At 48.3% G+C, this 22,167-nt stretch overlaps 1 protein-coding gene across 2 annotated transcripts; it reads left to right on the forward strand.

The window, feature by feature from the left end:
- Positions 1-910: 910 nt before the first annotated feature.
- On the forward strand, positions 911-17,283 carry LOC127327810 (homeobox-DDT domain protein RLT3). Of its 2 annotated transcripts, XM_051354604.2 has the most exons (19): positions 912-1,234; positions 1,744-1,837; positions 1,941-2,133; positions 2,233-2,384; positions 3,042-3,100; positions 3,967-4,179; positions 4,295-4,357; positions 4,564-4,780; positions 4,852-4,952; positions 5,816-5,902; positions 5,984-6,115; positions 7,210-7,350; positions 12,856-12,978; positions 13,092-13,535; positions 14,198-14,575; positions 14,691-15,341; positions 15,546-15,650; positions 15,760-15,984; positions 16,859-17,283. In XM_051354604.2, the coding sequence occupies exons 2-18, from the start codon at positions 1,744-1,746 to the stop codon at positions 15,946-15,948; spliced, it is 3,342 nt and encodes a 1,113-aa protein (XP_051210564.1). In that variant the 5' UTR covers positions 912-1,234; the 3' UTR covers positions 15,949-15,984; positions 16,859-17,283. The 2 variants fall into 2 exon arrangements, with proteins under 2 accessions (XP_071681123.1, XP_051210564.1); XM_071825022.1 differs by having other exon boundaries at positions 911-1,234; positions 1,941-2,384; positions 3,048-3,100.
- Positions 17,284-22,167: the final 4,884 nt, after the last annotated feature.

Here is a 22,167-nt window from a genome sequence, read left to right on the forward strand (position 1 = left end):
GAAATGGCCCCATGCATCACATAGCGTGAAAGAGCAACAGGGGGTAAAAAAAAGGTTAACTGCGGTGAAATGTGGGAGGAGAAAATCACCCGCACCGCTAACCAACGACTAGGATGGATTTGCCCACACGTGACTCATAAATCGACCAGGAGACACCGCGCCGCAGCCCCCCGCGACCTAGCCGCCGCCACGCCAGTTCCCCACCACCACTCCTCGCCGGTGAGCAAGCATTCGCCTCTTCGCCCCTCTTCCCCCGACACCGCACGCATCCATTCCCGGCCGCCTCCGCGACATTTGCATCCCCGCCCCCCCGCACACGCACGCCACCTGCCCCCATCCGTTCCCCTTCTCCCCCAAGGCTGAGGGTTCAAGGCAAGTCCCGGGAAACGGCGGCCCACTTGTGCTTTGGAAGTGCCTGCAAAATCCTTTCCGGTTGTTTTACCAAATTTTGTTTCTGAAAAAAAAGTAGGAAAATTTGAACAAATTTTAATTTATGAACAAAGAAAAAGTTATGAACAGAATTTTTAAAGTAATTTTTTAGCTTAAACATTTTCGGAATCTAATTGTTTTTTTGCTAAAAAAATTAAGGTTTTTAAATTTTGAAGTTTTTCGGAATAGAAAATAAAAATTAAAAAATGAAAAAGAGAGATGTGGGGAAAGATTTCGCTGGGCCGGCCCAGCAGGGAGCTGTGCGTGCGGCGGTTAATCCCGCACGCAGTGAAGCCTCCCCTCCGTCGTCCACGTCCGTCCTCTCCGCTCCACTAATCCACATTCCCCAAGCGCAGCGCAGCGAGGGTTTAAGGCGAACGGCGGCCCACTCGTTGGTAGGGTTTTTGTCCTCCCTCCCCCCTCCACCACCTCCAGCCTCCATTCCCCGCGCGCCCCCAGCCCGCCCCGGATCACTGCCGCTCGCTAAACCCAACCCGCCACCGCCACCGCCACCGCCACCGCACTGCCTCTCCTCTCCTCGCCGCCCGCCCGCCCGTCCATGGCCGCCGCCGCCATCTAGAGCCCCCCCACGCCCTCCGCCGCGCACGCCCGCAGCACAGCGCCTCTTCGCGCTTCCCATGCCACAACGCGCCCACTCTAATCTCAGGGTTTAGGAGGACTTGGGCCCGAACCCGCCGCCGCCGCCAACGGCCCCGCCCGCCTCCCATGCGCGTCGCCGCCGCGCCTCCTCCTCGGGACATCGCGCTCATCCCGTCTCCGGCGGCTCTGGCGGCTGCCTTTTGAGGTACGAGCTTGTTCCCATCCACTGATTGTTCAGTTAAACCCCACCTACTAGCCTCCACAATTTCTCGAGATAGATCCGCCCCTGCTTCAACCGGGAGCTGGGCAGGAATTTCTAAGTAGGCGGACACACACACATAGTAGATGTGTAATCAAGCCAGCCACTGAGAGTGGCCATCCGGGAGGAGCTGGACTCAATTTCCCGAGTAGGCGGGTCCGTGCGTGCGGATATAGTACATGTGTAGTTAAGCTAGACCACCCTGACCATTCGATTCTCTGCTCTGCTGGTAGAAAATAAAATCCACCGCCCTGAATCCTAATTAACTTTGTAGCCAATCTCTCTTCTATCTGGGACGATTCTACTTGCTCCTCGGATGTTGCCACCCTGTTGCAGTTGAACACTGTTCTCGGCATCTAATATCTCCTTAACAGGAACTGTGATTTCTCAAGCTTACCATTTCCTAGACTTTCTAGATGATGCAGAGACCTAATCATGGTTTTTGGTTTCTCTAGATGATGGCTAAAGGTCTTATGGCTAGGAGAGATAATAATGCGGGGACGAAGAAATCCCCCCTGCAGATCCAGATGCTGGAGAGGTTTTATTCCGGTGAGTGTACATATGCTGCTGCTGCTGCTTCAGGCTCTGTTCCTGCTGACTATGTTATATAGTTCTATTTTCTGCTGTGGCTGAATATCATTTGATGATCCAGAGGTGCAATATCCCAAGCCGGAGGACATGACGGAGTACGCAGCGTCTGTTGGCCTGACTTACAGCCAGGTCAGAATATGGTTCAAGGAGCGGAGGAGGAAAGAGAGGAGACACATGGAAGCTGCAGGGGTTCGTGTGGAAACACAAGTTTGCGCAGGATCGACTGGGCTCAGTTGTAGCAGCGGCAGCAGCAGGTATTCATTCCTCTTTTTTTTTTTTTTTTTTTTTTTTTGCAAATATAGCTTGCACAATAATGCTGGTTTGCATGCTGAGGATGACCCTACTGTTGATAGGAGTACGAGCCTTGTAGGAAAGAAACACATGCTTCGACCACAAGTTCTATTTCCCAAGGATTATATTCTTAGGAAAGTCTTCCGCAAGGATGGCCCATCTCTTGGGGGCGAATTCGATCCCCTGCCCCAAAGCGCGCATGGTCGTGTCAGAGGTATGTCTCCATTAGGATATTATTAAGGCCACTGAAAAGTCATTTACCATCATAGCCATACATATCTATCCATGTGTCGATCAGTTGCTTATAAAATACCTAACATGGAAGCTTAATCAACTATGCAGTTCTACTACCAAGTTATTCTCATGTCCAGCTTAGAATGATGCTGCTAACTGTAATTGTTATTGGGTTGGCTATGGAAGTTCCAACCCTATCATTGACTTCTTCACTCATTTGTGATGACGACATTATATTGAGCAGCTTGCGCTTGATTTTTTTTTCTCCCTATTCATTTGTGCTACAAGCTTTGTTCTTCGTGCAAAATTCCTACTAGACTTTTTGATAAACAAGTGGAAAGGATCTGCAAGCACTTCCAAAGCTCCTCTAATGCTTGCTTCTGGTCTATAGTCGATGTTTTCTACTCCCTATGTCCCAAATTAGATCACAGATTTGTCTAGATTCGAATGTATCTATACACTAAAACGCTTCTAGATACATGCGTATCTAGATAAATCTGGGACAAGTAATTCGGGACAGAGGGAGTAATAATGTTGCTAACATATTTTGCATACTTCGTTTGTGATTTGCATTCTTTAGATGCGGTTAAGACCCTTATAGTATCTTTTTGAAATAATCAATTCTATTTTTTTGTAGCTGCAGATACCACAGGACATCACTCCTACCAGGACCAAGGAGTTATGAAAAAGAGAAAGGTATTATTTTGGCTACCCAGCTGCATTCATGTCTGTTTCTAGCACAACATTTGTTCCTTGTGCTAAACTTCGTTGAACAGTTGGTATCATACCTCTTGTGTCCTTGTGTGTGCCTGATGACGTACTGAGTGCTTAATGACGTACTGATGCTGATAGTCAGTATGACCAAGCATAATTCTTTTTTTTTTTGAGTACCATAGCCTATTATTTGGTAAATAGTCATTCTAGGAAAGCATCGTCACTATTTGTAGTAAGCATTTTCATTGTCATTTCTAGCACATTTTTTCCCCATTTAAGCATTACCATTTTGTGTCATCTCATGTGTATAATGACTAGTGTCATGTCCTGTGCTCGTAGTCAGTCTGATCCAGCATAATGTTTATTTCATTACCGAACCTCTTTCTTATAAATTATTATAATTAGAACCATGGACTCTGAAAATCGAGTATTGCCTTAGCTTATGGAGGACAATAATGTTTTGAGCCAGGCAGTGCAATAAGAAATCCCATATATTTTATGGGCCAAGAGATGACACCCACATTTGAACTGGGATAAAAGATTTGCATCCCTTCTCTTATGGGGTATCACTTTTGTTCAGCCATTTGCTGTAACAGTCTTTCAAGGCACTCTAATCTCTTTTTATTTGGTTAGATGTAAGATTAGAGCTTCACCTTTTGAGATTCTTGTGTGTTTTTTCCCAGTTGCTGATTGACAAATTATTTTAGTGCCCGAGCTGAAGATGCTGTCAACCAAACTAACTATTTGTGCTCTTTCCTTTTTTGTAATGCATGGTAATTTGTTTTCATTTTATATATTGAAACCTCCAATGTTGGGTGCCCACCTTTCTAAATACTGTTCATCTGCAGATCATGGTGTCTACTGCCCAGAGACCCACTTTGCCATGTGAGAACAATGATCCTGTGAGGAAGCATGGAGTTGGCAAAGGTTTAATGACAGTGTGGCATGCAATGTATTCCCAAAATGCGGAAATTCAAGATGGCTCCAGTTTTATTGATGAAACTGGTTGCTTGAGGTCATTGAGACCATTCGATGATGACTGTGGTGGAAAGCCTGTCCAAGTAAAGTCACTTATTTGATTTGACCTGGCACAACCTATGTTATTTGAAATCGTCTTTAGTTGTGTGTTTTCTCAATCAGCAACTCAGAATTTCTTCTTTTTAATCTTACATGCAGAAACAAATTTTGGCACGGAAGAGAGTAAATAAAAAGACTAGACCTCCGCCGAGTAAAAGAAAGGTAAACTTTCTTACCTCACAAGGTCAAAATATGGATAAAGGAGCAAACTTCTAGGAATCGTAGGCTAGTAGAGCTGCTAAATGGGGTGGTGGTGGGGGCATTTGGAAGGAAAGCGAAAAAATGAAATTCGGCCTTTTTAATCTGGTTAAGTGGAACCTAATGGATCTTTTGTGTCGAACATTAACGGTTATTTCTCCCAATTTTAGGTGCCATGTGGCAGAGTTACTGATCCGAAGGAGCATCCTCCAGTGGAGTGCCTTCTTTCAGTTGATGAATCAGAATCCTCAGAACTACAAACTGAACAGGCAACTTTAGTTGATGATGAGGAGCTTGAGCTCAGCGAGTTACAAGCAGGCCCTAACCCGTTAAGATGTTCAGCTCATCTTTCTTCAACTGGGAGACATGGCTGCCCCCTTTGTAAAGGTGCAATACCATCCTGTGCCTCTTATTCTCATGTTCTCTAATATTCCCAAATTATAATGCTTTTCTTGCAGATTTACTTGCCAGGTTTCCTCCACCAAGTGTTAGGATGAAACAACCATTTCCCACAAAACCTTGGGAATCTTCACCTGAAATGGTGAAAAAGCTTTTCCAGGTTATATGCAATACATTACTTTGTGACAATACAGTAGTATTATTTTCATTGTTAATAGAATTTACATCATATGAGATTATGAAAATCCGCCCATGGTCTAATAGCTGTCCGATTTCATCAACTTATGGAACTTTGTGCATTGTTAATGAAAGTGTGCCCCTTATTTCTATCCTGGAATAAGATTGGCCTTAAGAATCTTTCCATCCAGCTACCAGTTTTGTTCATAACAGCAACAACAACATCAAAGCCTTTTTCGCAAGCAAGTTGGGGTAGACTAGATATGAAACCCAACGGAAACATAAGGAATACCAAAACAAAAAGGAGAGGAAAAAGAACAAGTAAACTAGGATTCAGGCACATGGATCGCTGATTTCCATGCGTTCCTATCAAGAGCCAAATCTTTAGGGACATTCCAATCCCTGAAGTTTCTTTTTTACTTCCTCCGCCCATGTCAACTTTGGTCGTCCTCTGCCCCTCCTTGTATTTTCCATACTCCTTAGAATTCCACTGTTAACTGGTGCTTCTGGAGGCCTCTCTTGGATAAATACTGGTTTTGTTCATAAATCCAACCAATATTTAATCATATTTATTTACATCCGGGGAGTGGGAATACTTTAAATATGCTTCAACACATCTTCTATATATATGTAGTTTGGTTATTTTGCTTAACTACATGTCCTTAAAAAGCTCAGTACCCTCTGTATGTCCATGCATACTGAAACTTGGTTAACTGTCAGATTCATTCTTGCTTCTAATGTGTGTGTTACTGTCATGCTTGTAAATTTAATGTGTCCACCTTTCCTCTTCTAGCTTTTACGTTTAAATTTGGCCAACATCTGTTAATTGGAAAATATTCTTGGCAGGTTGTCCGGTTTATCTACACACACTTTGGTAGTATGGATGTCCATCCCTTTACATTTGATGACTTTGTACAAGCATTCCATGACAAGGTGCAGTTTTTTTGGTAAAACATCCCTGGAATTGGCATGATTCATTGTATTACTTTCTGATTGTGCAAATGTGATCTCCAGGACTCGTTGTTATTGGGGAAAGTACATGTCAGTCTTCTCAAGCTACTTATGTTAAACACAGAAAGGGGCAGCAGTAGTGTGTTTGTTCCACGATCGTCTAAAGACAGCAGATATTTAAGCTTTCTGAACTTTGTGAGTTTTGAAAATGCTGCTGCATACTTTGGTTCATTTCAAGCATCCAATTACATTTTGTTAGTATTCTAGAGCTATTAGGTTGTGGCTTCGTTTCAGTATTGTCATGCAGTCCACGTATGAACTTTGAATGAGCGGAAAACTTAGTAGTAGGTTCTCATTTTATTATTTTTCGCCAGTCTGTTTGAGTCTTGTTAGTCAAATATTTATTTATATTGGCAGACGTATTGATGAGCTAGTTGCACATTGTATAAAATTTATAGTTGAATATCATGCTGCATTTGAAAGTCAAAGTGTATGGTCAACGACTATTGGTGCTGGAGCTGAGCAATTTGTCGAACTGTTTCATTACCATGCCTTTTTTTTGTTATGCTCCCATTCCAGCTTACTCTGGATATTTAGTTAATGATTTCCTTGAAGGCAAATAAAGACAAACAGGGTCTAATAAACAACGGCGTAGGATTATTGAGTTCATTCTCTAGTAGCACAAGACTAATAATTTGTAGTGTTCATCGTAATTTATATTGCATTAACAAGATCGTGCAACAAGTGTGACATCAGCATGAACATACCATATTACCATTCTGTAGGATCCGATAAATCATAAAGCTTCGTACAAAGAAATTTAGTACTCCCTCCATCCCATGAAAGTTGTCTTAGATTTGTCTGAATTTGGATGTATCTAGACACTTGGAGTATGCTGTTTTTTTTTTCCTATTTGCGTTAATTTAGTACCGTGGCTTTATCTCAACTACAGCGCCAACTTGTGTATCAGTTGAGGTGTTACTAGTGTCATATATATGTGTCTTTACTTCTCATAGAATACAGAACAGGGTTTGGGTTTCACTGAGTTAGTTTGTATTTTATGAATTGGCTTGGCTCTCTTCTTTTAAAATTGATGTAAGGTAACTAGTGTTACTTGCTTACTACTTCATGCTTCTGTCATTAGGGCAAATGCCGGATACATAGGAGAACTGTCAGCTCGCGTACCTTCCTGTTTGAAGAACTTATGTGAAAAGTTTATAATAGCTGAATGATTTTCCTGTATAATCATATTAGTGACTTATGTAGTTACATACATGTCTCCCTTTCAGGTTAGAGAACAAGAATTCGATGTGAATTTCTGGATCAAATCCTTGAATTCTCTTACTTGGGTTGAAATACTACGCCAAGTTCTGGTAGCTTCAGGTTTTGGATCAGATCATCATATGCTGAATCGGAATTTCTTTAACAAGGTACTTAATGGGACACCTCATTATTCTAGATTCTTTTAGCACTTGTATGTGGGTCTGCATGCCTTTCAGGCTACAGCTACTAATATTTGTATATATGCTGTAGCAATAGATGGTAGAACCAACAGCTCTACCGGGCCTAGGGCGTAGTTTGTAGGGGAAGGAGGGAGAGGCGTGTGGATGAGGCGGCGGACGCCGGCGGCTGGGCGCCGTCGTGCGCGCGGGAGAGAGGAAGGCGGCGGCTGGGTTTTGGGAGACCGACTCCTCAGGGAGTCGGCAACAATGAATCTGATTATTGCCTGATCGTTTGCATCGTTACATCTGATATATAAAGAGCTAAACCCTAAACCGACCTAAACTGATAATGGGCTAAGCCCCTAGTTGGGCCCATGGTTGGGCCCCCTCCTAACATAACCAATACCGGTCATAACATCTCTCCCCGCCTGTGCAAACAGCTCGTCCTCGAGCTGGTAGTCGGGGTAGTGCTGGCTGAACTCCTCGCGCTTCTCCCAAGTAGCCTCCTCCTCCGGAAGGCCTTCCCACTGCACCAGCAAGTACCAAATGCCGCGACGGAGCCGAGCACGTAACACCTTCGCCGGACTCGGAAGAAGACGGCCATCAGCGATTGGTGGTAACGGCCGGTGGCGGCTGGCGCTCCCCACGGTAAGGCTTCGGCGGACCCACATGAAAGACATCATGGATGCGGGAACCCTACGCGGTGAAGGCGATATGCAAGTGTGCCCACACGCTCCAAGATGACGAAGGGGCCAGCGTAGCGAGGTCCAAGCTTGCGCCTCGCACGCGGGTCGAGGGACTGGGTGGAGCGATGAAGAAGACGCAGCCACACCCAGTCGCCCACCGCATAAGCCACCTCGCGATGATGACCGTCGTAGTAGTGCTTGGCGAGCTGCTGAGCCTGAACGAGATGTTGCCGCACCTCAGCAAGAATCTCGTCGCGGTTGCGGAGAAGCTCCCCCGCAGCCTCCGTCCGGGCAGTCGCTGGATCGATCGGCAAAATAGGCGGTGGAAGCCGACCGTAGACCACCTCAAATGGCGTGGCACGCAGGGCGGAATGGTAGGAGGTGTTGTAGCAATATTCCGCCCAAGCGAGCCAATCCACCCATGCGCGAGGACGATCACCTGTAACACAGCGTAAGTACATGGCGATCACTTTGTTAACCACCTCGGACTGGCCGTCCGTCTGAGGATGGAATGCCGTGCTGAAACGGAGCTTCACGCTCGCCATCCGGAAAAGATCACGCCAGACGTGCCCCGTGAACACCGGATCCCGATCACTGACGATCGACGTGGGGAAACCGTGGAGGCGAACGATGCCGTCGAAGAAGGCACGAGCAACGGACGCGGCGGTGTACGGGTGTCCAAGCGCGATGAAGTGTGCATACTTGGAGAAGCGGTCGACCACCGTGAGGATGACGGACTTGCCGCCCACCTTGGGGAGGCCCTCAATGAAGTCCATGGAGATGTCGGCCCCGGACACTGGAGGGCACCTCCAATGGCTGCAGCATCCCTGCCGGTCGCAGCGTCTCCGTCTTGTTGCGCTGGCATATCTCGCAAGAGCGCACCCAGTCCTGGACCAAGGCCCGATCCCCAGGGATGTAGAAGTCGGCGCGGAGACGGTGAAGAGTCTTCTGGACACCCTCATGGCCAGACGAGTGGGCCAACAGGAGCACTTGGTGTCGCAGATCATCGTGGTCGGGCACAAAGATCCGGCGCCCGTGCAAGAGTAGCCCTTCCGCCAAACGCCATGGTGCCTCCAACTCGCCCGCTTCCAGCCTTTGCCGCAGATACGGGCGTCGGGCGCTGCGATAACTGGCGGATGGTGTCGAAGAGGGCGAAGGAGGGGCCCGAACGGATGCACAATGCCATCCCCTCAGGTGCGCCGTCCTCATCGACAGCGTCGCGGCGAGAGAGAGCGTCGGCGACGGTATTGAGGCGCCCCGGCCGGTACTCGACGGTGAAATCAAAGCCGAACAGCTTGCTGATCCACTGATGCTGCGGAACGGTCGAGAGCCTCTGATCCAACAAGTACTTGAGGCTGTAATGGTCCGTGCGAATCTGGATCGAGCGCCCCCAAAGGTAGGGACGCCAATGGCGCACAGCCTGCACCAAGCCAATGAGCTCCTGCTCGTATGCCGCCCGGCTTGAGATGGCGCGCGGCGAAGGGCTCTTGAAGTAGGCAAGCGGCCCATCGCCTGGTGAAGCACGGCACCGAACCCCACGCCGGAGGCGTCGCGATCGGCGATGAACAGCCGCGCGAAGTCCGGCATACGGAGAACGGGGCCCGTCGTGAGGGCCCCTTCGGGCCTCGAACGCGGCGGTGGCCTCGTCATCCCGAGCGAAGGCGTCGCGGCGCGAAGCCGCGTGAGAGGTGTCGCGATGATGCCGAAGTCCCGGATGAATTTCCGGTAATATCCGGCGAGACCCAGGAAGCCGCGGAGGGCGCGTGGCGAACGAGGAGGCGGCCACGCCGCGACGGCCGCCACCTTGTCAGCGTCCATGGCTACCCCCTCGGCGGAGATTACGTGGCCGAGGTAGGCGAACGATGTCGTCCCGAACGAGCACTTCGAGCGCTTAAGGTGAAGATGATGCGCGCGAAGCTCGTTGAAGACGATGGCGACGTGTTGTAGATGCTCCGCCCACGAGGTGCTGTAGATCAAAATATCGTCAAAGAAAACGAGCACAAACCGACGTAAATAGGGGCGGAGAACATCGTTCATCAGGGCCTGGAATGTTCTTTGCCGGCGCGTTGGTGAGGCCGAAGGGCATCACCACGAACACGAAGTGGCCATGATGGGTCCGGAACGCCGTCTTGGCGATGTCGTCCGGGTGCATGCGCACCTGGTGGTAGCCCGACCGTAAGTCGAGCTTGGTGAAGAAGCGAGCCCCATGGAGCTCATCGAAGAGCTCGTCGACCACCGGGATGGGGAACTTGTCCTTCAGTGTGAGCGCGTTGAGGGCGCGGTAGTCGATGCAGAAGCGCCATGTACCATCCGTCTTGCGAACGAGAAGCACCGGCGCCGAGAATGGTGACGTAGAGATCCGGATGACGCCCGCGGCGAGCATGAGGGCGCACTGTCGCTCGAGCTCGTCCTTCTGCAGCTGGGGGTAGCGGTAAGGCCGCACGGCCACCGGCGCCGTGTCCGGGGCGAGGTGGATACGGTGATCGTACACCCAGGTAGGCGGAAGGCCTCGCGGCTCGTCGAAAAGGTCGCCGTGCTGCTGCAGAAGGTGGGCCAACAGCGGGTGCTCGGAGTCGATGTCGGCTGTGGTGAGCTGGAGCTGCGGCGCCGGGGCGGCGCCCCCAATGCCTGTCCAACAGACGCGGCGGCCCTGGCGCCAGAAAGTAATCGTCAAGGGGGCGAAGTCCCACAGTATGGGACCGAGGGGCCGCAAGAAGTCCACGCGGAGGATGAAGTCGAAACAGCCCAAGTCGATGCCGGCGCACGCGATGGTGAAGTGCTCGTTGCCGATGGAGAGCGGCACCTGCTGCGCCACGCCATGGCAGCGAAGGCGGTCGCCGTTGGCCACGGTGACGCGGAGGTGATCGCCTCCCGTCGGCTGGAGGCCCAAACGACGCATGGTGGCCTCCGGCAGGAAGTTATGTGTGGAGCCGGTGTCGAGGAGGGCCACCAGTTGCTCGCCGTGGATCGTCAGCGGCGGGAGCATCGTGCGCTCGTTGCGGATGCCTGCCAACGCATGGAGCGAGACCACGCACGCCGTGGCTGGTGCGGCGTCGAGGGCGGTGTCCGTCGCTGTGTCGACGCCTGTGTCCGCGTCGCCGTCGTCGACCGTCTCCAAGTAGAAGAGGCGCGGGCAGACGTGACCCGGCGCGTAGGGCTCGTTGCAGTTAAAGCACAGGCCGAGGCGACGGCGCTCCAACTGCTCCGCCGGGGTGAGGCACCGAAAGGTACGCTGCGTCGCTGCTGGGGCGGCCGGTGCTGGCCGCGTGGCCGGCGTGCGCGGCCGGCGGGGGCGGGCGGGTAGCCGGGCCCCGCGACTCGGGGAGGCGGCGGCGGCGCTGGGCTCGGCAGCTCGTACGCTCGGCGTAGTGCATCGCCGTCTGCGGGTCGCGGGGGCACGGAGTTCCACGTCCACCCGTATGTGATCCGGGAGTCCGCCGACGAAGAGGTCCGCGCGGCTGTTGCCCCGTGACACCCGGCGCGTGGCGGCGAGTGCTGAAAGCGATCGGCGAAGTCTGCACCGTGGACGTGAAGGGAGGCACCCCGGCTCTGCGAGGCGGCTCCCACGGATCGGCGGACCGAAGCGAAGGAGGCGAGCTCCCGAAACGGTCCCGAGGAGGCATGCCGCCCTCGTCTTGCTCGAGGGAGTAGTACCACGTGCGGGCGGCGCCGGAGGTGATAGGAGGCAAGCCGGGTGCGATCCGATGCCGGGGTGCGCTGCCGCGGAAGAAGCTGCTCGCACCGGCTAAGCCGGTTCGAGGGTCCTCCGACCCATCGTAGGTGGCGAAGTCGACCTTGGTGTAGCGGGGCGGTGGCTGGGTTACCCGCCGGGGCCGTGCGCGTCGGGCGCGCCTCATAGGGGCGTGCATACCCCCGGGGGACGGTGCCGGGAGGAAGGGCATCGGCGGCTCGGAAGCGGTGGTGTAGACCGGCTGAGTCGACGACGCGGTGAGCCACGCCGGCAGCGGAGACGGCGACGGGGAAGCGGATCTGGTGGATGGGGACGCCCCCGTTCTTTGCGGTGCTTGGGCTGGCGGGGGCGGACGGTGGCCAGCTGCGGCCGGGCTGGGCCGGCGCCGGCGGAGGCTGCGGCGGTACGCCCGTGAAGGGCGAAACCCCTGGTGCGGGTGTCGGCACGGAGAAGATGGCCGGCTGCGGCGGCGTCGGGGCCCCCGGGAACCGATCAAGTAGAGCGGATGCCTTGAACCGCGGTGACGAGGTCGTTGACGACCCCGCTGAGCTGCTCGGGCGTGTAGATGACGGTCGCCGGCGCGGCGGAGCCCGCCGTCGCGGCGGCCGCTGGAGAAACCGCCGTGGTGGCGGTGGCCGAAGGAACGGGCGGCGGCGCGGACGACGTGGTGGTGGGCGGCGGAGAAGACATGATCGCAGCCGAGCTAGCTGATACCAAATTGGTAGAACCAACAGCTCTACCGGGCCTAGGGCGTAGTTTGTAGGGGAAGGAGGGAGAGGCGTGTGGACGAGGCGGCGGACGCCGGCGGCTGGGCGCCGTCGTGCGCGCGGGAGAGAGGAAGGCGGCGGCTGGGTTTTGGGAGACCGACTCCTCAGGGAGTCGGCAACAATGAATCTGATTATTGCCTGATCGTTTGCATCGTTACATCTGATATATAAAGAGCTAAACCCTAAACCGACCTAAACTGATAATGGGCTAAGCCCCTAGTTGGGCCCATGGTTGGGCCCCCTCCTAACATAACCAATACCGGTCATAACAATAGATCTCTCCTACTAGTCTACAAGTAATTTAAATATGTTTCAAGGTAACATATATCCTTTTGCTCACATCTTACAGGAGAAAAATCAAATGGTTAAATATGGGTTACGTCCTCGTACACTGAAGGGTGAATTGTTTGCACTATTGTCTAAGAAAGGAAGCAGTGGGTTAAAGGTATCTGAACTTGCCAAATCACCACAGGTATTGTTCTAATACAGTATAAAAGCAATCTGTTCATATTATGACAGCTGGTCTTCTGTATATATTTTTGGTTGAGTAACTCAGTGGCAATTACTTGATTGTTCTCTCTTCAGATTATCGATCTTAACCTCTCAGGTGCATCAGAAGTAGAGCAGCTGATATTCTCAACTCTCTCTAGTGACATCACATTATTTGAGAAGATTGCACCTTCTGCATACCGTCTACGTGTTGATCCTCGGATTAAAGGAAAAGAAGATCCTAGATTAGATACCGAGGATTCTGGAACTGTCGATGATGATGGAGATGCTTGCAGCAGTGGAGATGAGTCTGTTGGCCCACAAGAGTTGAGTTTTCTTGAGCATGGAAGTAGAATTGTTAGGAGGAAACAGAAAAATGTGAATAAATGCAGTGAAATTGATGAAAGTTATTCCGGAGAAAGATGGCTTCTGGGGTTGATGGAAGGCGAATACTCGGACCTAAGCATCGATGAGAAGTTGGATTGCTTGGTTGCTTTACTGGATGTTGTTTCTGGTGCTGGTTTTGTTCCAAGGCTTGAGGTAAGCTTCACTCTGTTTCGATATATTTCAGTTGCAGCATCTCATCTTGGTAGATGACAACATTGCTTAAACCTAAAACGTTCTTTTCCGTTGTTGTTAATTTTGCTGTATACATCAAGTTTGCTACCTGACCATACTGCTCTGGCTTGGTGATGTAACCACATGAATAACTAGATGTTCTTAGAAGTGATCAGACGAGTTACTTGAGCATGGTCTCATTTTTAGAAGATTGCTGGCATTATTGTTGCAGCTCCTTTTCATCCAAACCCATGAATCATATATGGAAATTTGTCTCAAATATTATTTTTTGTCTTCTATTGATGTGCTTTATTCACTTCTCCACAACTAACACAAATATGTTACACTTAGATTGATTATTATAGCGATACTGACTCTCTCTTGATGGCTGCAAGCATGTCTAGAAGAAATGGACATTTTTAGTAGAGAATGTGGAGAATGCTTGCCTTAGGGTACCGTATAACTGTCAATCAAAGTCTTTAAAGTGAACATACATACTATAGTCATTTCTCAGTTATCTTGCATAACTTCATTGTGTCACGTGTCAAGTTCAAGTCCAGCCTTCATACAAATGTTCCATTCTCTATTTGTATGCCCTGTTGGCAAATGCAGAACCTTAAATTATTATTTTCTACCTTTTGTAGGAACCACAAAGTGTCCTGTCTAACATACAGAGAACACAGTCACATGCCTCAGGTGGCAAAATAAAGAAGATGACAAGAACTATCTATCAATCTAGTGACGAGTACTTAAATAGACCAGGAAGCTCGCCCAGTTTTGATTCTTCTATGCAAGGGCAGTCAGGAAGCCTGAAAAGTCAGGATTGCATTGTCGACTCTGAAGCTAATGAATCATCTACAGGATTTGCACATCAGCCACAAATTGTTCTCTTAGGATCAGACCGCAGGTATAACAATTATTGGCTCTTCCTTGGCCTTTGCCGGGCAGATGATCCAGGGCATCGCAGGGTCTACTTTGAGTCCTCAGAAGATGGCCACTGGGAGGTGATTGATTCACCACAGGTTGTCCACCTGCTAACTTTGCTTAGATATATAACTTTGTCTCTGCCTCTTAGTGAATCACTTGAGTATAAACTAAATAAAGTTACTATGTTATTCCTTCTTTTTTGCAATGCAGGAATTACTTTCGCTGCTGTCTGTCCTAGACATCAGAGGCACTAGGGAAGCTCATCTTCTTGCATCAATGAAAAAGAGGCAAGCGTGTCTTTTTGAAGGCATGAAAAAACACTTGGAAGAGGGGAACTCGGTTGGGTTAGCAGCATCATCTGATTCTTCTCGTTCCGAGACAAGCAGTGGAAACAAAGTTTCACCCAAGCCAAGTAGTGGAGATGGAGCTTCACCCCTATCAGACATTGACAGTGCTTCTATTCCCGCATATCTAGCTGGTAATCTTCTAAATGCATCATCTGCAATAGTAATCGAAGGTGGCAGGAGAAGTGATGAGAAGATACTGAAGTGGGAAAGGTTGCAAGCGTTAGATAAATGGATCTGGACTTCTTTCTATTCTTCTCTTACTGCTGTCAAGTGTGGCAAGAGGTCATTTAAGGAATCACTTGTTCATTGTGAAAGTTGTCATGATCTGTATTGGAGAGACGAAAAACATTGCAGAATATGCCACTCTACGTTTGAAGTTGGTTTCGATCTTGAAGAAAGATATGCTATACATGTGGTAACATGCAGGGAGCCTGAAGGTTTGTACGATGTACCAAATCATAAAGTTCTTCCTTCGCAGCTACAAGCACTTAAAGCAGCTATTCATGCTATTGAGGTGAGTACTTGAAAATGGTTGTCTTATGCAGTTTATCATCTGGGGTTTACTTTCTTAACAAACTACATGGTGACTCAAAGTTGAGTTATGTACCTGTTGTATTGGATTGCCAGTAACTTGTTTGTAGAAGTGTTCACAAAAAAACATATGTATTTCATAGCAGTTTCTTAATTTTATTTTTCCTTATAACATGTCCTGATGTAGGTACGCATGCCTGCGGCAGCTTTTGCCGGTTTGTGGATGAAGTCTTCACACAAACTGTGGGTTAAGCGGCTGCGACGAACATCATCATTACCCGAGCTTTTACAGGTCAGCAATTTCCCCCCTGTTTACATCATAATATGAGAACTTTCATTAGGTTTCAAGTAATTTACTCAGTATTTGCTACCTTTTGTTTTGCCATGTTTCTTCCCTGCAGGTTCTTAATGATTTTGTTGGGGCAATTGATGAGGATTGGTTGTACCAAAGTTCATCAACAGTAAGCTTTAGTTCATATCTGGATGACGTTACTGTATACTTCCAAACGATGCCACAAACAACGTCTGCAGTTGCACTCTGGGTTGTCAAATTGGACGCCCTCATTGCTCCTTATTTGGCGCAAAGCTGATTGACAGAGCATTAGCCAAAGGGTCCATTCAGACAAGTATGTTATTGGTTGATTCTCTATATTATCTAATGTTTTATGTGCTTCTTAAAGCTGCGATTTTGTCTTGTTTACTACAATCAACTTTGTGTTTCTTAACTTTTGATATAATTGTTCCCATGAAGCACCTGTAAATTCCAGAATATAATGATAATAGCTATGCCTGCATCTTTGTGTACTTTATCAGTATTCAGTAGCTTTATCAATCAGTATTGATGGTATGCTGTAACAATTTAGATGAACCCAACTTGTCAGACCGCTATCACAAGCTCCATACCATGCCTTTGGTTTAATGTTAGGTCTGGGCCTAGCTTACCTCTGACGGAGTTAGGAGTTCTGAGAGTAACACTTCAAGCATATTTAGAATTTAGTCTCAACGAATAAGGTGGACATCTAATCCTGCCTCTCTCACCCCCAACACGCAAAAAATAGAGGGTCTCACAAGTAAAAGTAAGAGTAGACTTGATCAAAAAAAAAAAAGTAAAGAGTAGAGAATAAATAGACTGCATCATTGATTGATATCTTTGTACGAGCAAATAGTTATGTTCTGTGAAATTATCGGACCATACATGATTACATGCAGCATGTGTGGGACAAATAGAGCATCTCTATTATCCGTGTACATGCCACAGCTCACAGCACATTCTAGTATTTTCCAAGCAATGACTGTACTAGAAACAGTATTGTGCAAACCTTTTTTGGACTATATATGCCATTGTGACTAGATTCATTTTAGCCAGTCCTTCAGAATTTTATACTACTCCCTCTGTCCCATGAAAGATGTCTTAGATTTGTCTAAATTTGGATGCATCAAGACACTGAAGTAGTATTTTTCAATGTTCTCCAATAACATTTTGCCAATCATACTATACAGGAAAGCAGGCACGCGTGAGATAGCTAGGAACTAGATGGATTATTTTGTTTGGTACTCCAGCAAGCACCCAGCTGCCACTTCCTTTTTTTTTTTGCATCAGTTTCAATCTTTTGATTGATGTCCGCGCTTTTTCTCGTGGCGAGACGAGCATGATGCCTTTTCCCCCCTTGATCCCGAGGCCTTCACCTTTGAGATTGTGATCTTGAACTTTGCAGAAGCAGTGGCATCTGTGTGTGGACAACATCATTTGTTCTCGCTTGTGGCGGAGAGCTGTGCCGTGTGTAGAATAATGTAGACGCAAGAGAATTCTTTGTTAATAATCATCGCTTCGGCTTTGTATATTTTATGTACTTGTAGCAGTTAGCGAGGCACTTGACTGGATAATGCCTATTCATGAAATAGAAGTGCTATAGATCTTTTGGTCAGCTTGCTACGCTATTTTGTACCTGTGACAAGTACATACCCATTGTTCTTTTCTTGACGTGTATAGTTGTTTTCGGTCTTGGATATCGCTGTTCTGCTGACTAGTCCGACAGGATCACCTCTTCCTCTCTGGCAGCTGCACCACCGCTGGATAAGAAAATAAATACTCGGTTCCAATGAAAAAGTTTACATTTCTTTTGTAAGTCAAGCCAAGTAAAATTTAAGCAAACTTTTAGAAAAATATATCAACAACTGTGATATATTCTATAAATATCATATGAAAACATATTTCATGATGCATCTAACCATATTAATCTGTATTTTGCATGTTAATGATTTTTAGTAAAAATTTAATCAAATTTTACATGATTTAACTTTTCAAAAATAATATATGCCTTATTCGGAATGGGTCGAGAGAGATGAGAGGATATCATTTACCAGTCGATATAAGAAAAACAGTCTGGCTGTTTACCGTGTCTAGACACAAAGACAGAAAAGCGATCAACCGGTAAGCATTGATGAAAGGCTGGTTCATTGCAGTCTCTCCTTTGGTTTTAAAATAAATGTCACAACTTTATCTAGATATAGATAAATCTAAACTAAAACATAAGATGCATACGTATCTACATAAAATTGAAGACACTTATTTTAGAAGTGAGGTAGCACCACTTACTAGCCCATCCTGTCGATAGAAGAAAAACAGTATGTGGTTGTGTACTTGTGTACCATGTCTAGCACAAATCAATCACAGGCCAGCATCTACCAGGTTTAATGATAAAGATAAAACAACAGGAGAGAGCTGTTTGGAAAAGACACTGTTGTTAATTTAAAGGTTTCACGAACTCACTCAAAATTTGTTATAAAATCGAACAAATGAGCTTGACATATACATAGACAAATACTGACATGCAGAGGCAAGCATATAGATAGAGGTTCCAAGAATGGCCTCTAATCAAAATACTGCAACAAAGGGGGAGAAAAACCAATTCCCACCTCCATCGAGATATACATATGGTCGAAACTCAACTAAGCTGAAGAGCATTTCCTACTGTAAGGCAGATTAGATAACCTTAGATCTCACTTGGAAATGTTCCAAAGAGTACGTTTACCAAGATACTTTGTATTTATTCAGAAGAAAACTGCTATCTTTTTGCCTCAGTTTTGTGTGAGTTCTCGTTCGCCAGTGCATACTAACCCAAAAGGGCGATAAAGCCACTGCCTTTCCAATAATTATCAAAATTGGAGAAATCAAATCCGTCCGAGACTTCTATCTGCTGCCTTTGTATGCAGTGTTGCCATTGGCTTTTTCTTAAGGCATGTGCAATAGTTGATAAGATCATCTTATCGTAATTTTACCACGTAATTTAGATATAACAATAAAATATGATGTATAATAGATTATTTTTTAGTTTTATCTTAGGTAATGAGACATCCTAAATATCTGATGAGAGAGATTATGCTAAGAGACAATCTCATCTCTTAGCTAAGTTCTCTATCACAGCGTTTAACCTTCGTGGCAGTACTAAGATATCACATGTCACGCACATATTTGGAATTAATAATCCGTCTGTAAAGTCTCTTGTTCAGTTCAGTTTAGAAACGAAAAATAGTCTGAAACACCGACTCGGTAGTATTATAAGAGCATGTCTAACAGGCCCCTTATTACCCGCCCACCCCGTAAAATTCCAGCGGGATACGGGGCAGGAGCGATTGGGGCCGTCTAGCAGGCCCCGTATTCGGGCCGGCCCGTTTCGGCGGAATACGGGGCCCAGGAAATCGGCCCCGCCGCCCCCTACTTATACTGGGCGCAGGTGCGAGTGAGGGGTTAACCCCTCACTCGCAGCCCTAGCTCCGCCGTGCGCCGCCGCCTCCGTAGTTAGCTCCGGCGAGCAATCCCGCCCACCCCACCGCCTCATTTCGACCGCTGTTCGGCATGGACGCACGCCGCCGCAGTACCGCCTCGCCGGCGAGCGGATCAAAGCGATCCCGCTCGCCGGACACCGTTGAGGAGGCGTGGCGGCGCCAGTGCAAGCGCTCCGCCGCCGGGAGCCGGCGTGCCGGTACGCCGACTCGCTGTACGTGCCGGATTCGCTCCGGGAGTTCGCCGCGGGTGGGCGGTGGTACCGACAAGACCCGCCGCTCAAGCCGATGAGCGGCGGCGCCTTCGAGAAGTGGCGCGCCGACTGGGAGCGTGACCGCGCGTCGAAGGTGGCCTGGGCGGCGAGCATCGGCAGCACCAGCGGCGGAGGCGGCGAGGAGGAAGCGGAGGCGGCAGAGGAGGAGGCGGCCTTCCTGCAGGCGGTGGCCGCATCCGAGAAGGATGCCGCCGAGAAGGCTCGGGCGGAGGCAGAGGAGGAGGCGGCGGCCATCGCCGCCGTCCGGGAGTTCGAAGCGCGGGAGGCGCAGGAGGAGGCGGCCTCCATCGCGTTCATCCCCTTCGTCATCCTTGACGAATAGATGTAGGATAGATGTAGGTATGATCGCAATGTATGTATGATCCGTAGTATGATCAATGAAGATGACACTACTAGGAAATGTACTACCGCCGGCGCCCCAGAAACCCTTACCGTCGGCGTTTTCATGTTCGCCGGCGACCTCCTCGCCGGTGGTAACCCCTTACCGCCAGCGTTTTCCAAATCGCCGGTGGTAAGTGTCATTATCCCCGGCGCTTTTCTCAAATCGCCGGCGGTACTAGCACCGGCGTCTTACCAATTCGCCGGGGGTAATCGGCTGCACCGCTGGCGATTCCAATTTCGCCAGAGGTATAGTTTAGGAGCGCCGGTGGTATTGATCACAGGATTAAAAAAATAAAACTCGAAAAGTAATGTATATACACCAGAATACAGACCAGAATACACAGTACATACACAAGAATACACACATCAAAGTATAACACAGATATTACTAGAAATACAGCCAGATACACATATACACAGTTATATAGAAAGTCCCAAATGTTCACAACATGCATGCATTAATAAGACAAGTTTAGATAGTAGATAGTTGACCATAACATCACGACTCGAAGTAGCACATGTTACAGAAATACATATAAGTCCAGTGTCGATGACCTAGCTAAACAACAATGACATAATAAACTAGAGAGACGGTGGCGGCAAGCATCATCACGATGAAAGGGGTCCTCCACATCTCCCTCCTCTGTCCCGCTCGAAAGTTGGCGTATCGAGTTTCCGCCTCCTCCAAAGTGGTGTACCCCTTGTAGCTGTTGCCGCTGAAACGGTGGACCTGCCTCCTACTGATCTTCCGAGTCCTCGTAGACTCCGGGAACCCTGCCGTTGTAGACGACATAGTACGTCATCTATGCAAACACACAACAAAGAAATGTAAGTTGTTAGTACATCCATAGAGAGAGATATAACATATAGGTGTGCAAAAGAACAAACATAAAAAATACTTATGTAATTTATGACTAACATTTGCAGGACACAAAAGTTTTTGACTCAAGTCTACTTCGGCGGGAAGGGACGGATGCCCTCGAGCGTGTTGAATGTTCTCTCGTCACATCCATCTTCTAATCGGCCTTCTATCTCGGAATTAGAAAGTGCGGAGGCATAGTTGAACAAGCCACCATTCATGATGACATCCCTCCAGAGTATTGTGCAAATGGTCCATTTGGATGGCACGGAAGTCGCCTCTCACGTTTTCATCGGTGGTGTCCGCCATGTTCACGAACTTCCCCTGCGGAAGCGAGATGGCAACAAGAGATCGTTCTGAGACCTTACAACCGCCCTCATCTGTAGGATGGCAAACCATGCCTCCATCCCATTGTCATCCACCGATTGCTTTAGGCAGGGGAACTTGGTTATGTGGTTGCACACATGGCAACCCTTAACTTTCTTCTCATGCCTGAGTTTGTTGACGCCAACCTCAGCTATGAAGCCGTTGAGGGCTTTATCAAGTGTAGACTTAAGGTCGGTGAAGTCTTTCTCCTTATCAAGCCCGGAGTCGAGATAAGTGACATGGGAATGATACGGGTGAAAGAGGAGGAGGGTGCAATACTTGAATCTGCGCAAAATGGAAATAAACCATCATACTCAGCTATTAAGGAAATTCATGAAAGAATGTAATATAGGGTACTTTAGTAACCAAATACTTACTCGCGGAAATATGGTATGACAAAGCAATTCTTATCCTTGTTTAACACCAAGAAATTCTTGATATAGTTGGCGAAAACGCTTGTTCGATGCAGGCGACATTTGAGTCATGTAGTAGGGGTCCATGATAGCGATGTGCGTTGTGTTCTCCATGGCGATATCGTGCGCCATGCTGAGCGATATGAGGCGGACCAAGCTTCGGTCTAGCTGTTGCATGTGCAAGAGCTTTGAAGATGTCTTCGTACCGAATGAATATCAAGTCCGCAGGGTATGTGTTGACAAAGCCAAAGCCAGTGGGCACCTTGGCGATCAAAATCGGGTACGATGGATTTCTATCTTGAAGAAGTAGCTTCTCCTTCGTTAGAATAGCATCATGCACGCTCCTCATATCCGGCGTCAACTTGTTGACATAGTGTGCCGGCAGCATCGGCTCGCCTAAGTGATGCAACTTCCTCACGGGTCGGCAACTTGTCATTAACCACTATCTTGCTTGCCGCAACATCTCCCGACTTCTTCCGCTTCCTGCCCTTCTTCTTACTGCAACTGGGAGCGGCGTTTTGTTTCATACCTTCCGTGGTCGCACCAAGGAGTGTCCTCGGGGTAAGCCCAACTCGGGGCGGAGCGGTGAAGGCGGTAGTGTCCTCCTGCTCGGGCGTTTCTTGTGAAAGGAACAACTTCTTCTTTAGGATATGACCGGCGGGTGGCTTGTAAGGAGAAACCGCGTCGGCGTCGAGCTCGGCGATGAACGTATCAATGGGAGCTTGATCGATG

This window comes from Lolium perenne, chromosome 1, assembly GCF_019359855.2.
Source record: "Lolium perenne isolate Kyuss_39 chromosome 1, Kyuss_2.0, whole genome shotgun sequence".
In the NCBI taxonomy this organism is placed as follows: domain Eukaryota; kingdom Viridiplantae; phylum Streptophyta; class Magnoliopsida; order Poales; family Poaceae; genus Lolium; species Lolium perenne.

Coding starts and splice junctions, on each gene's coding strand:
- LOC127327810 (XM_071825022.1), top strand. CDS start 1,744: ATGATGGCTAAAGGTCTTATGGCTAGGAGAGATAATAATGCGGGGACG. Junction 4,358..4,563: donor CTCCGCCGAGTAAAAGAAAG/GTAAACTTTCTT, acceptor TCCCAATTTTAG/GTGCCATGTGGCAGAGTTAC. Junction 5,903..5,983: donor TACAAGCATTCCATGACAAG/GTGCAGTTTTTT, acceptor TGTGATCTCCAG/GACTCGTTGTTATTGGGGAA.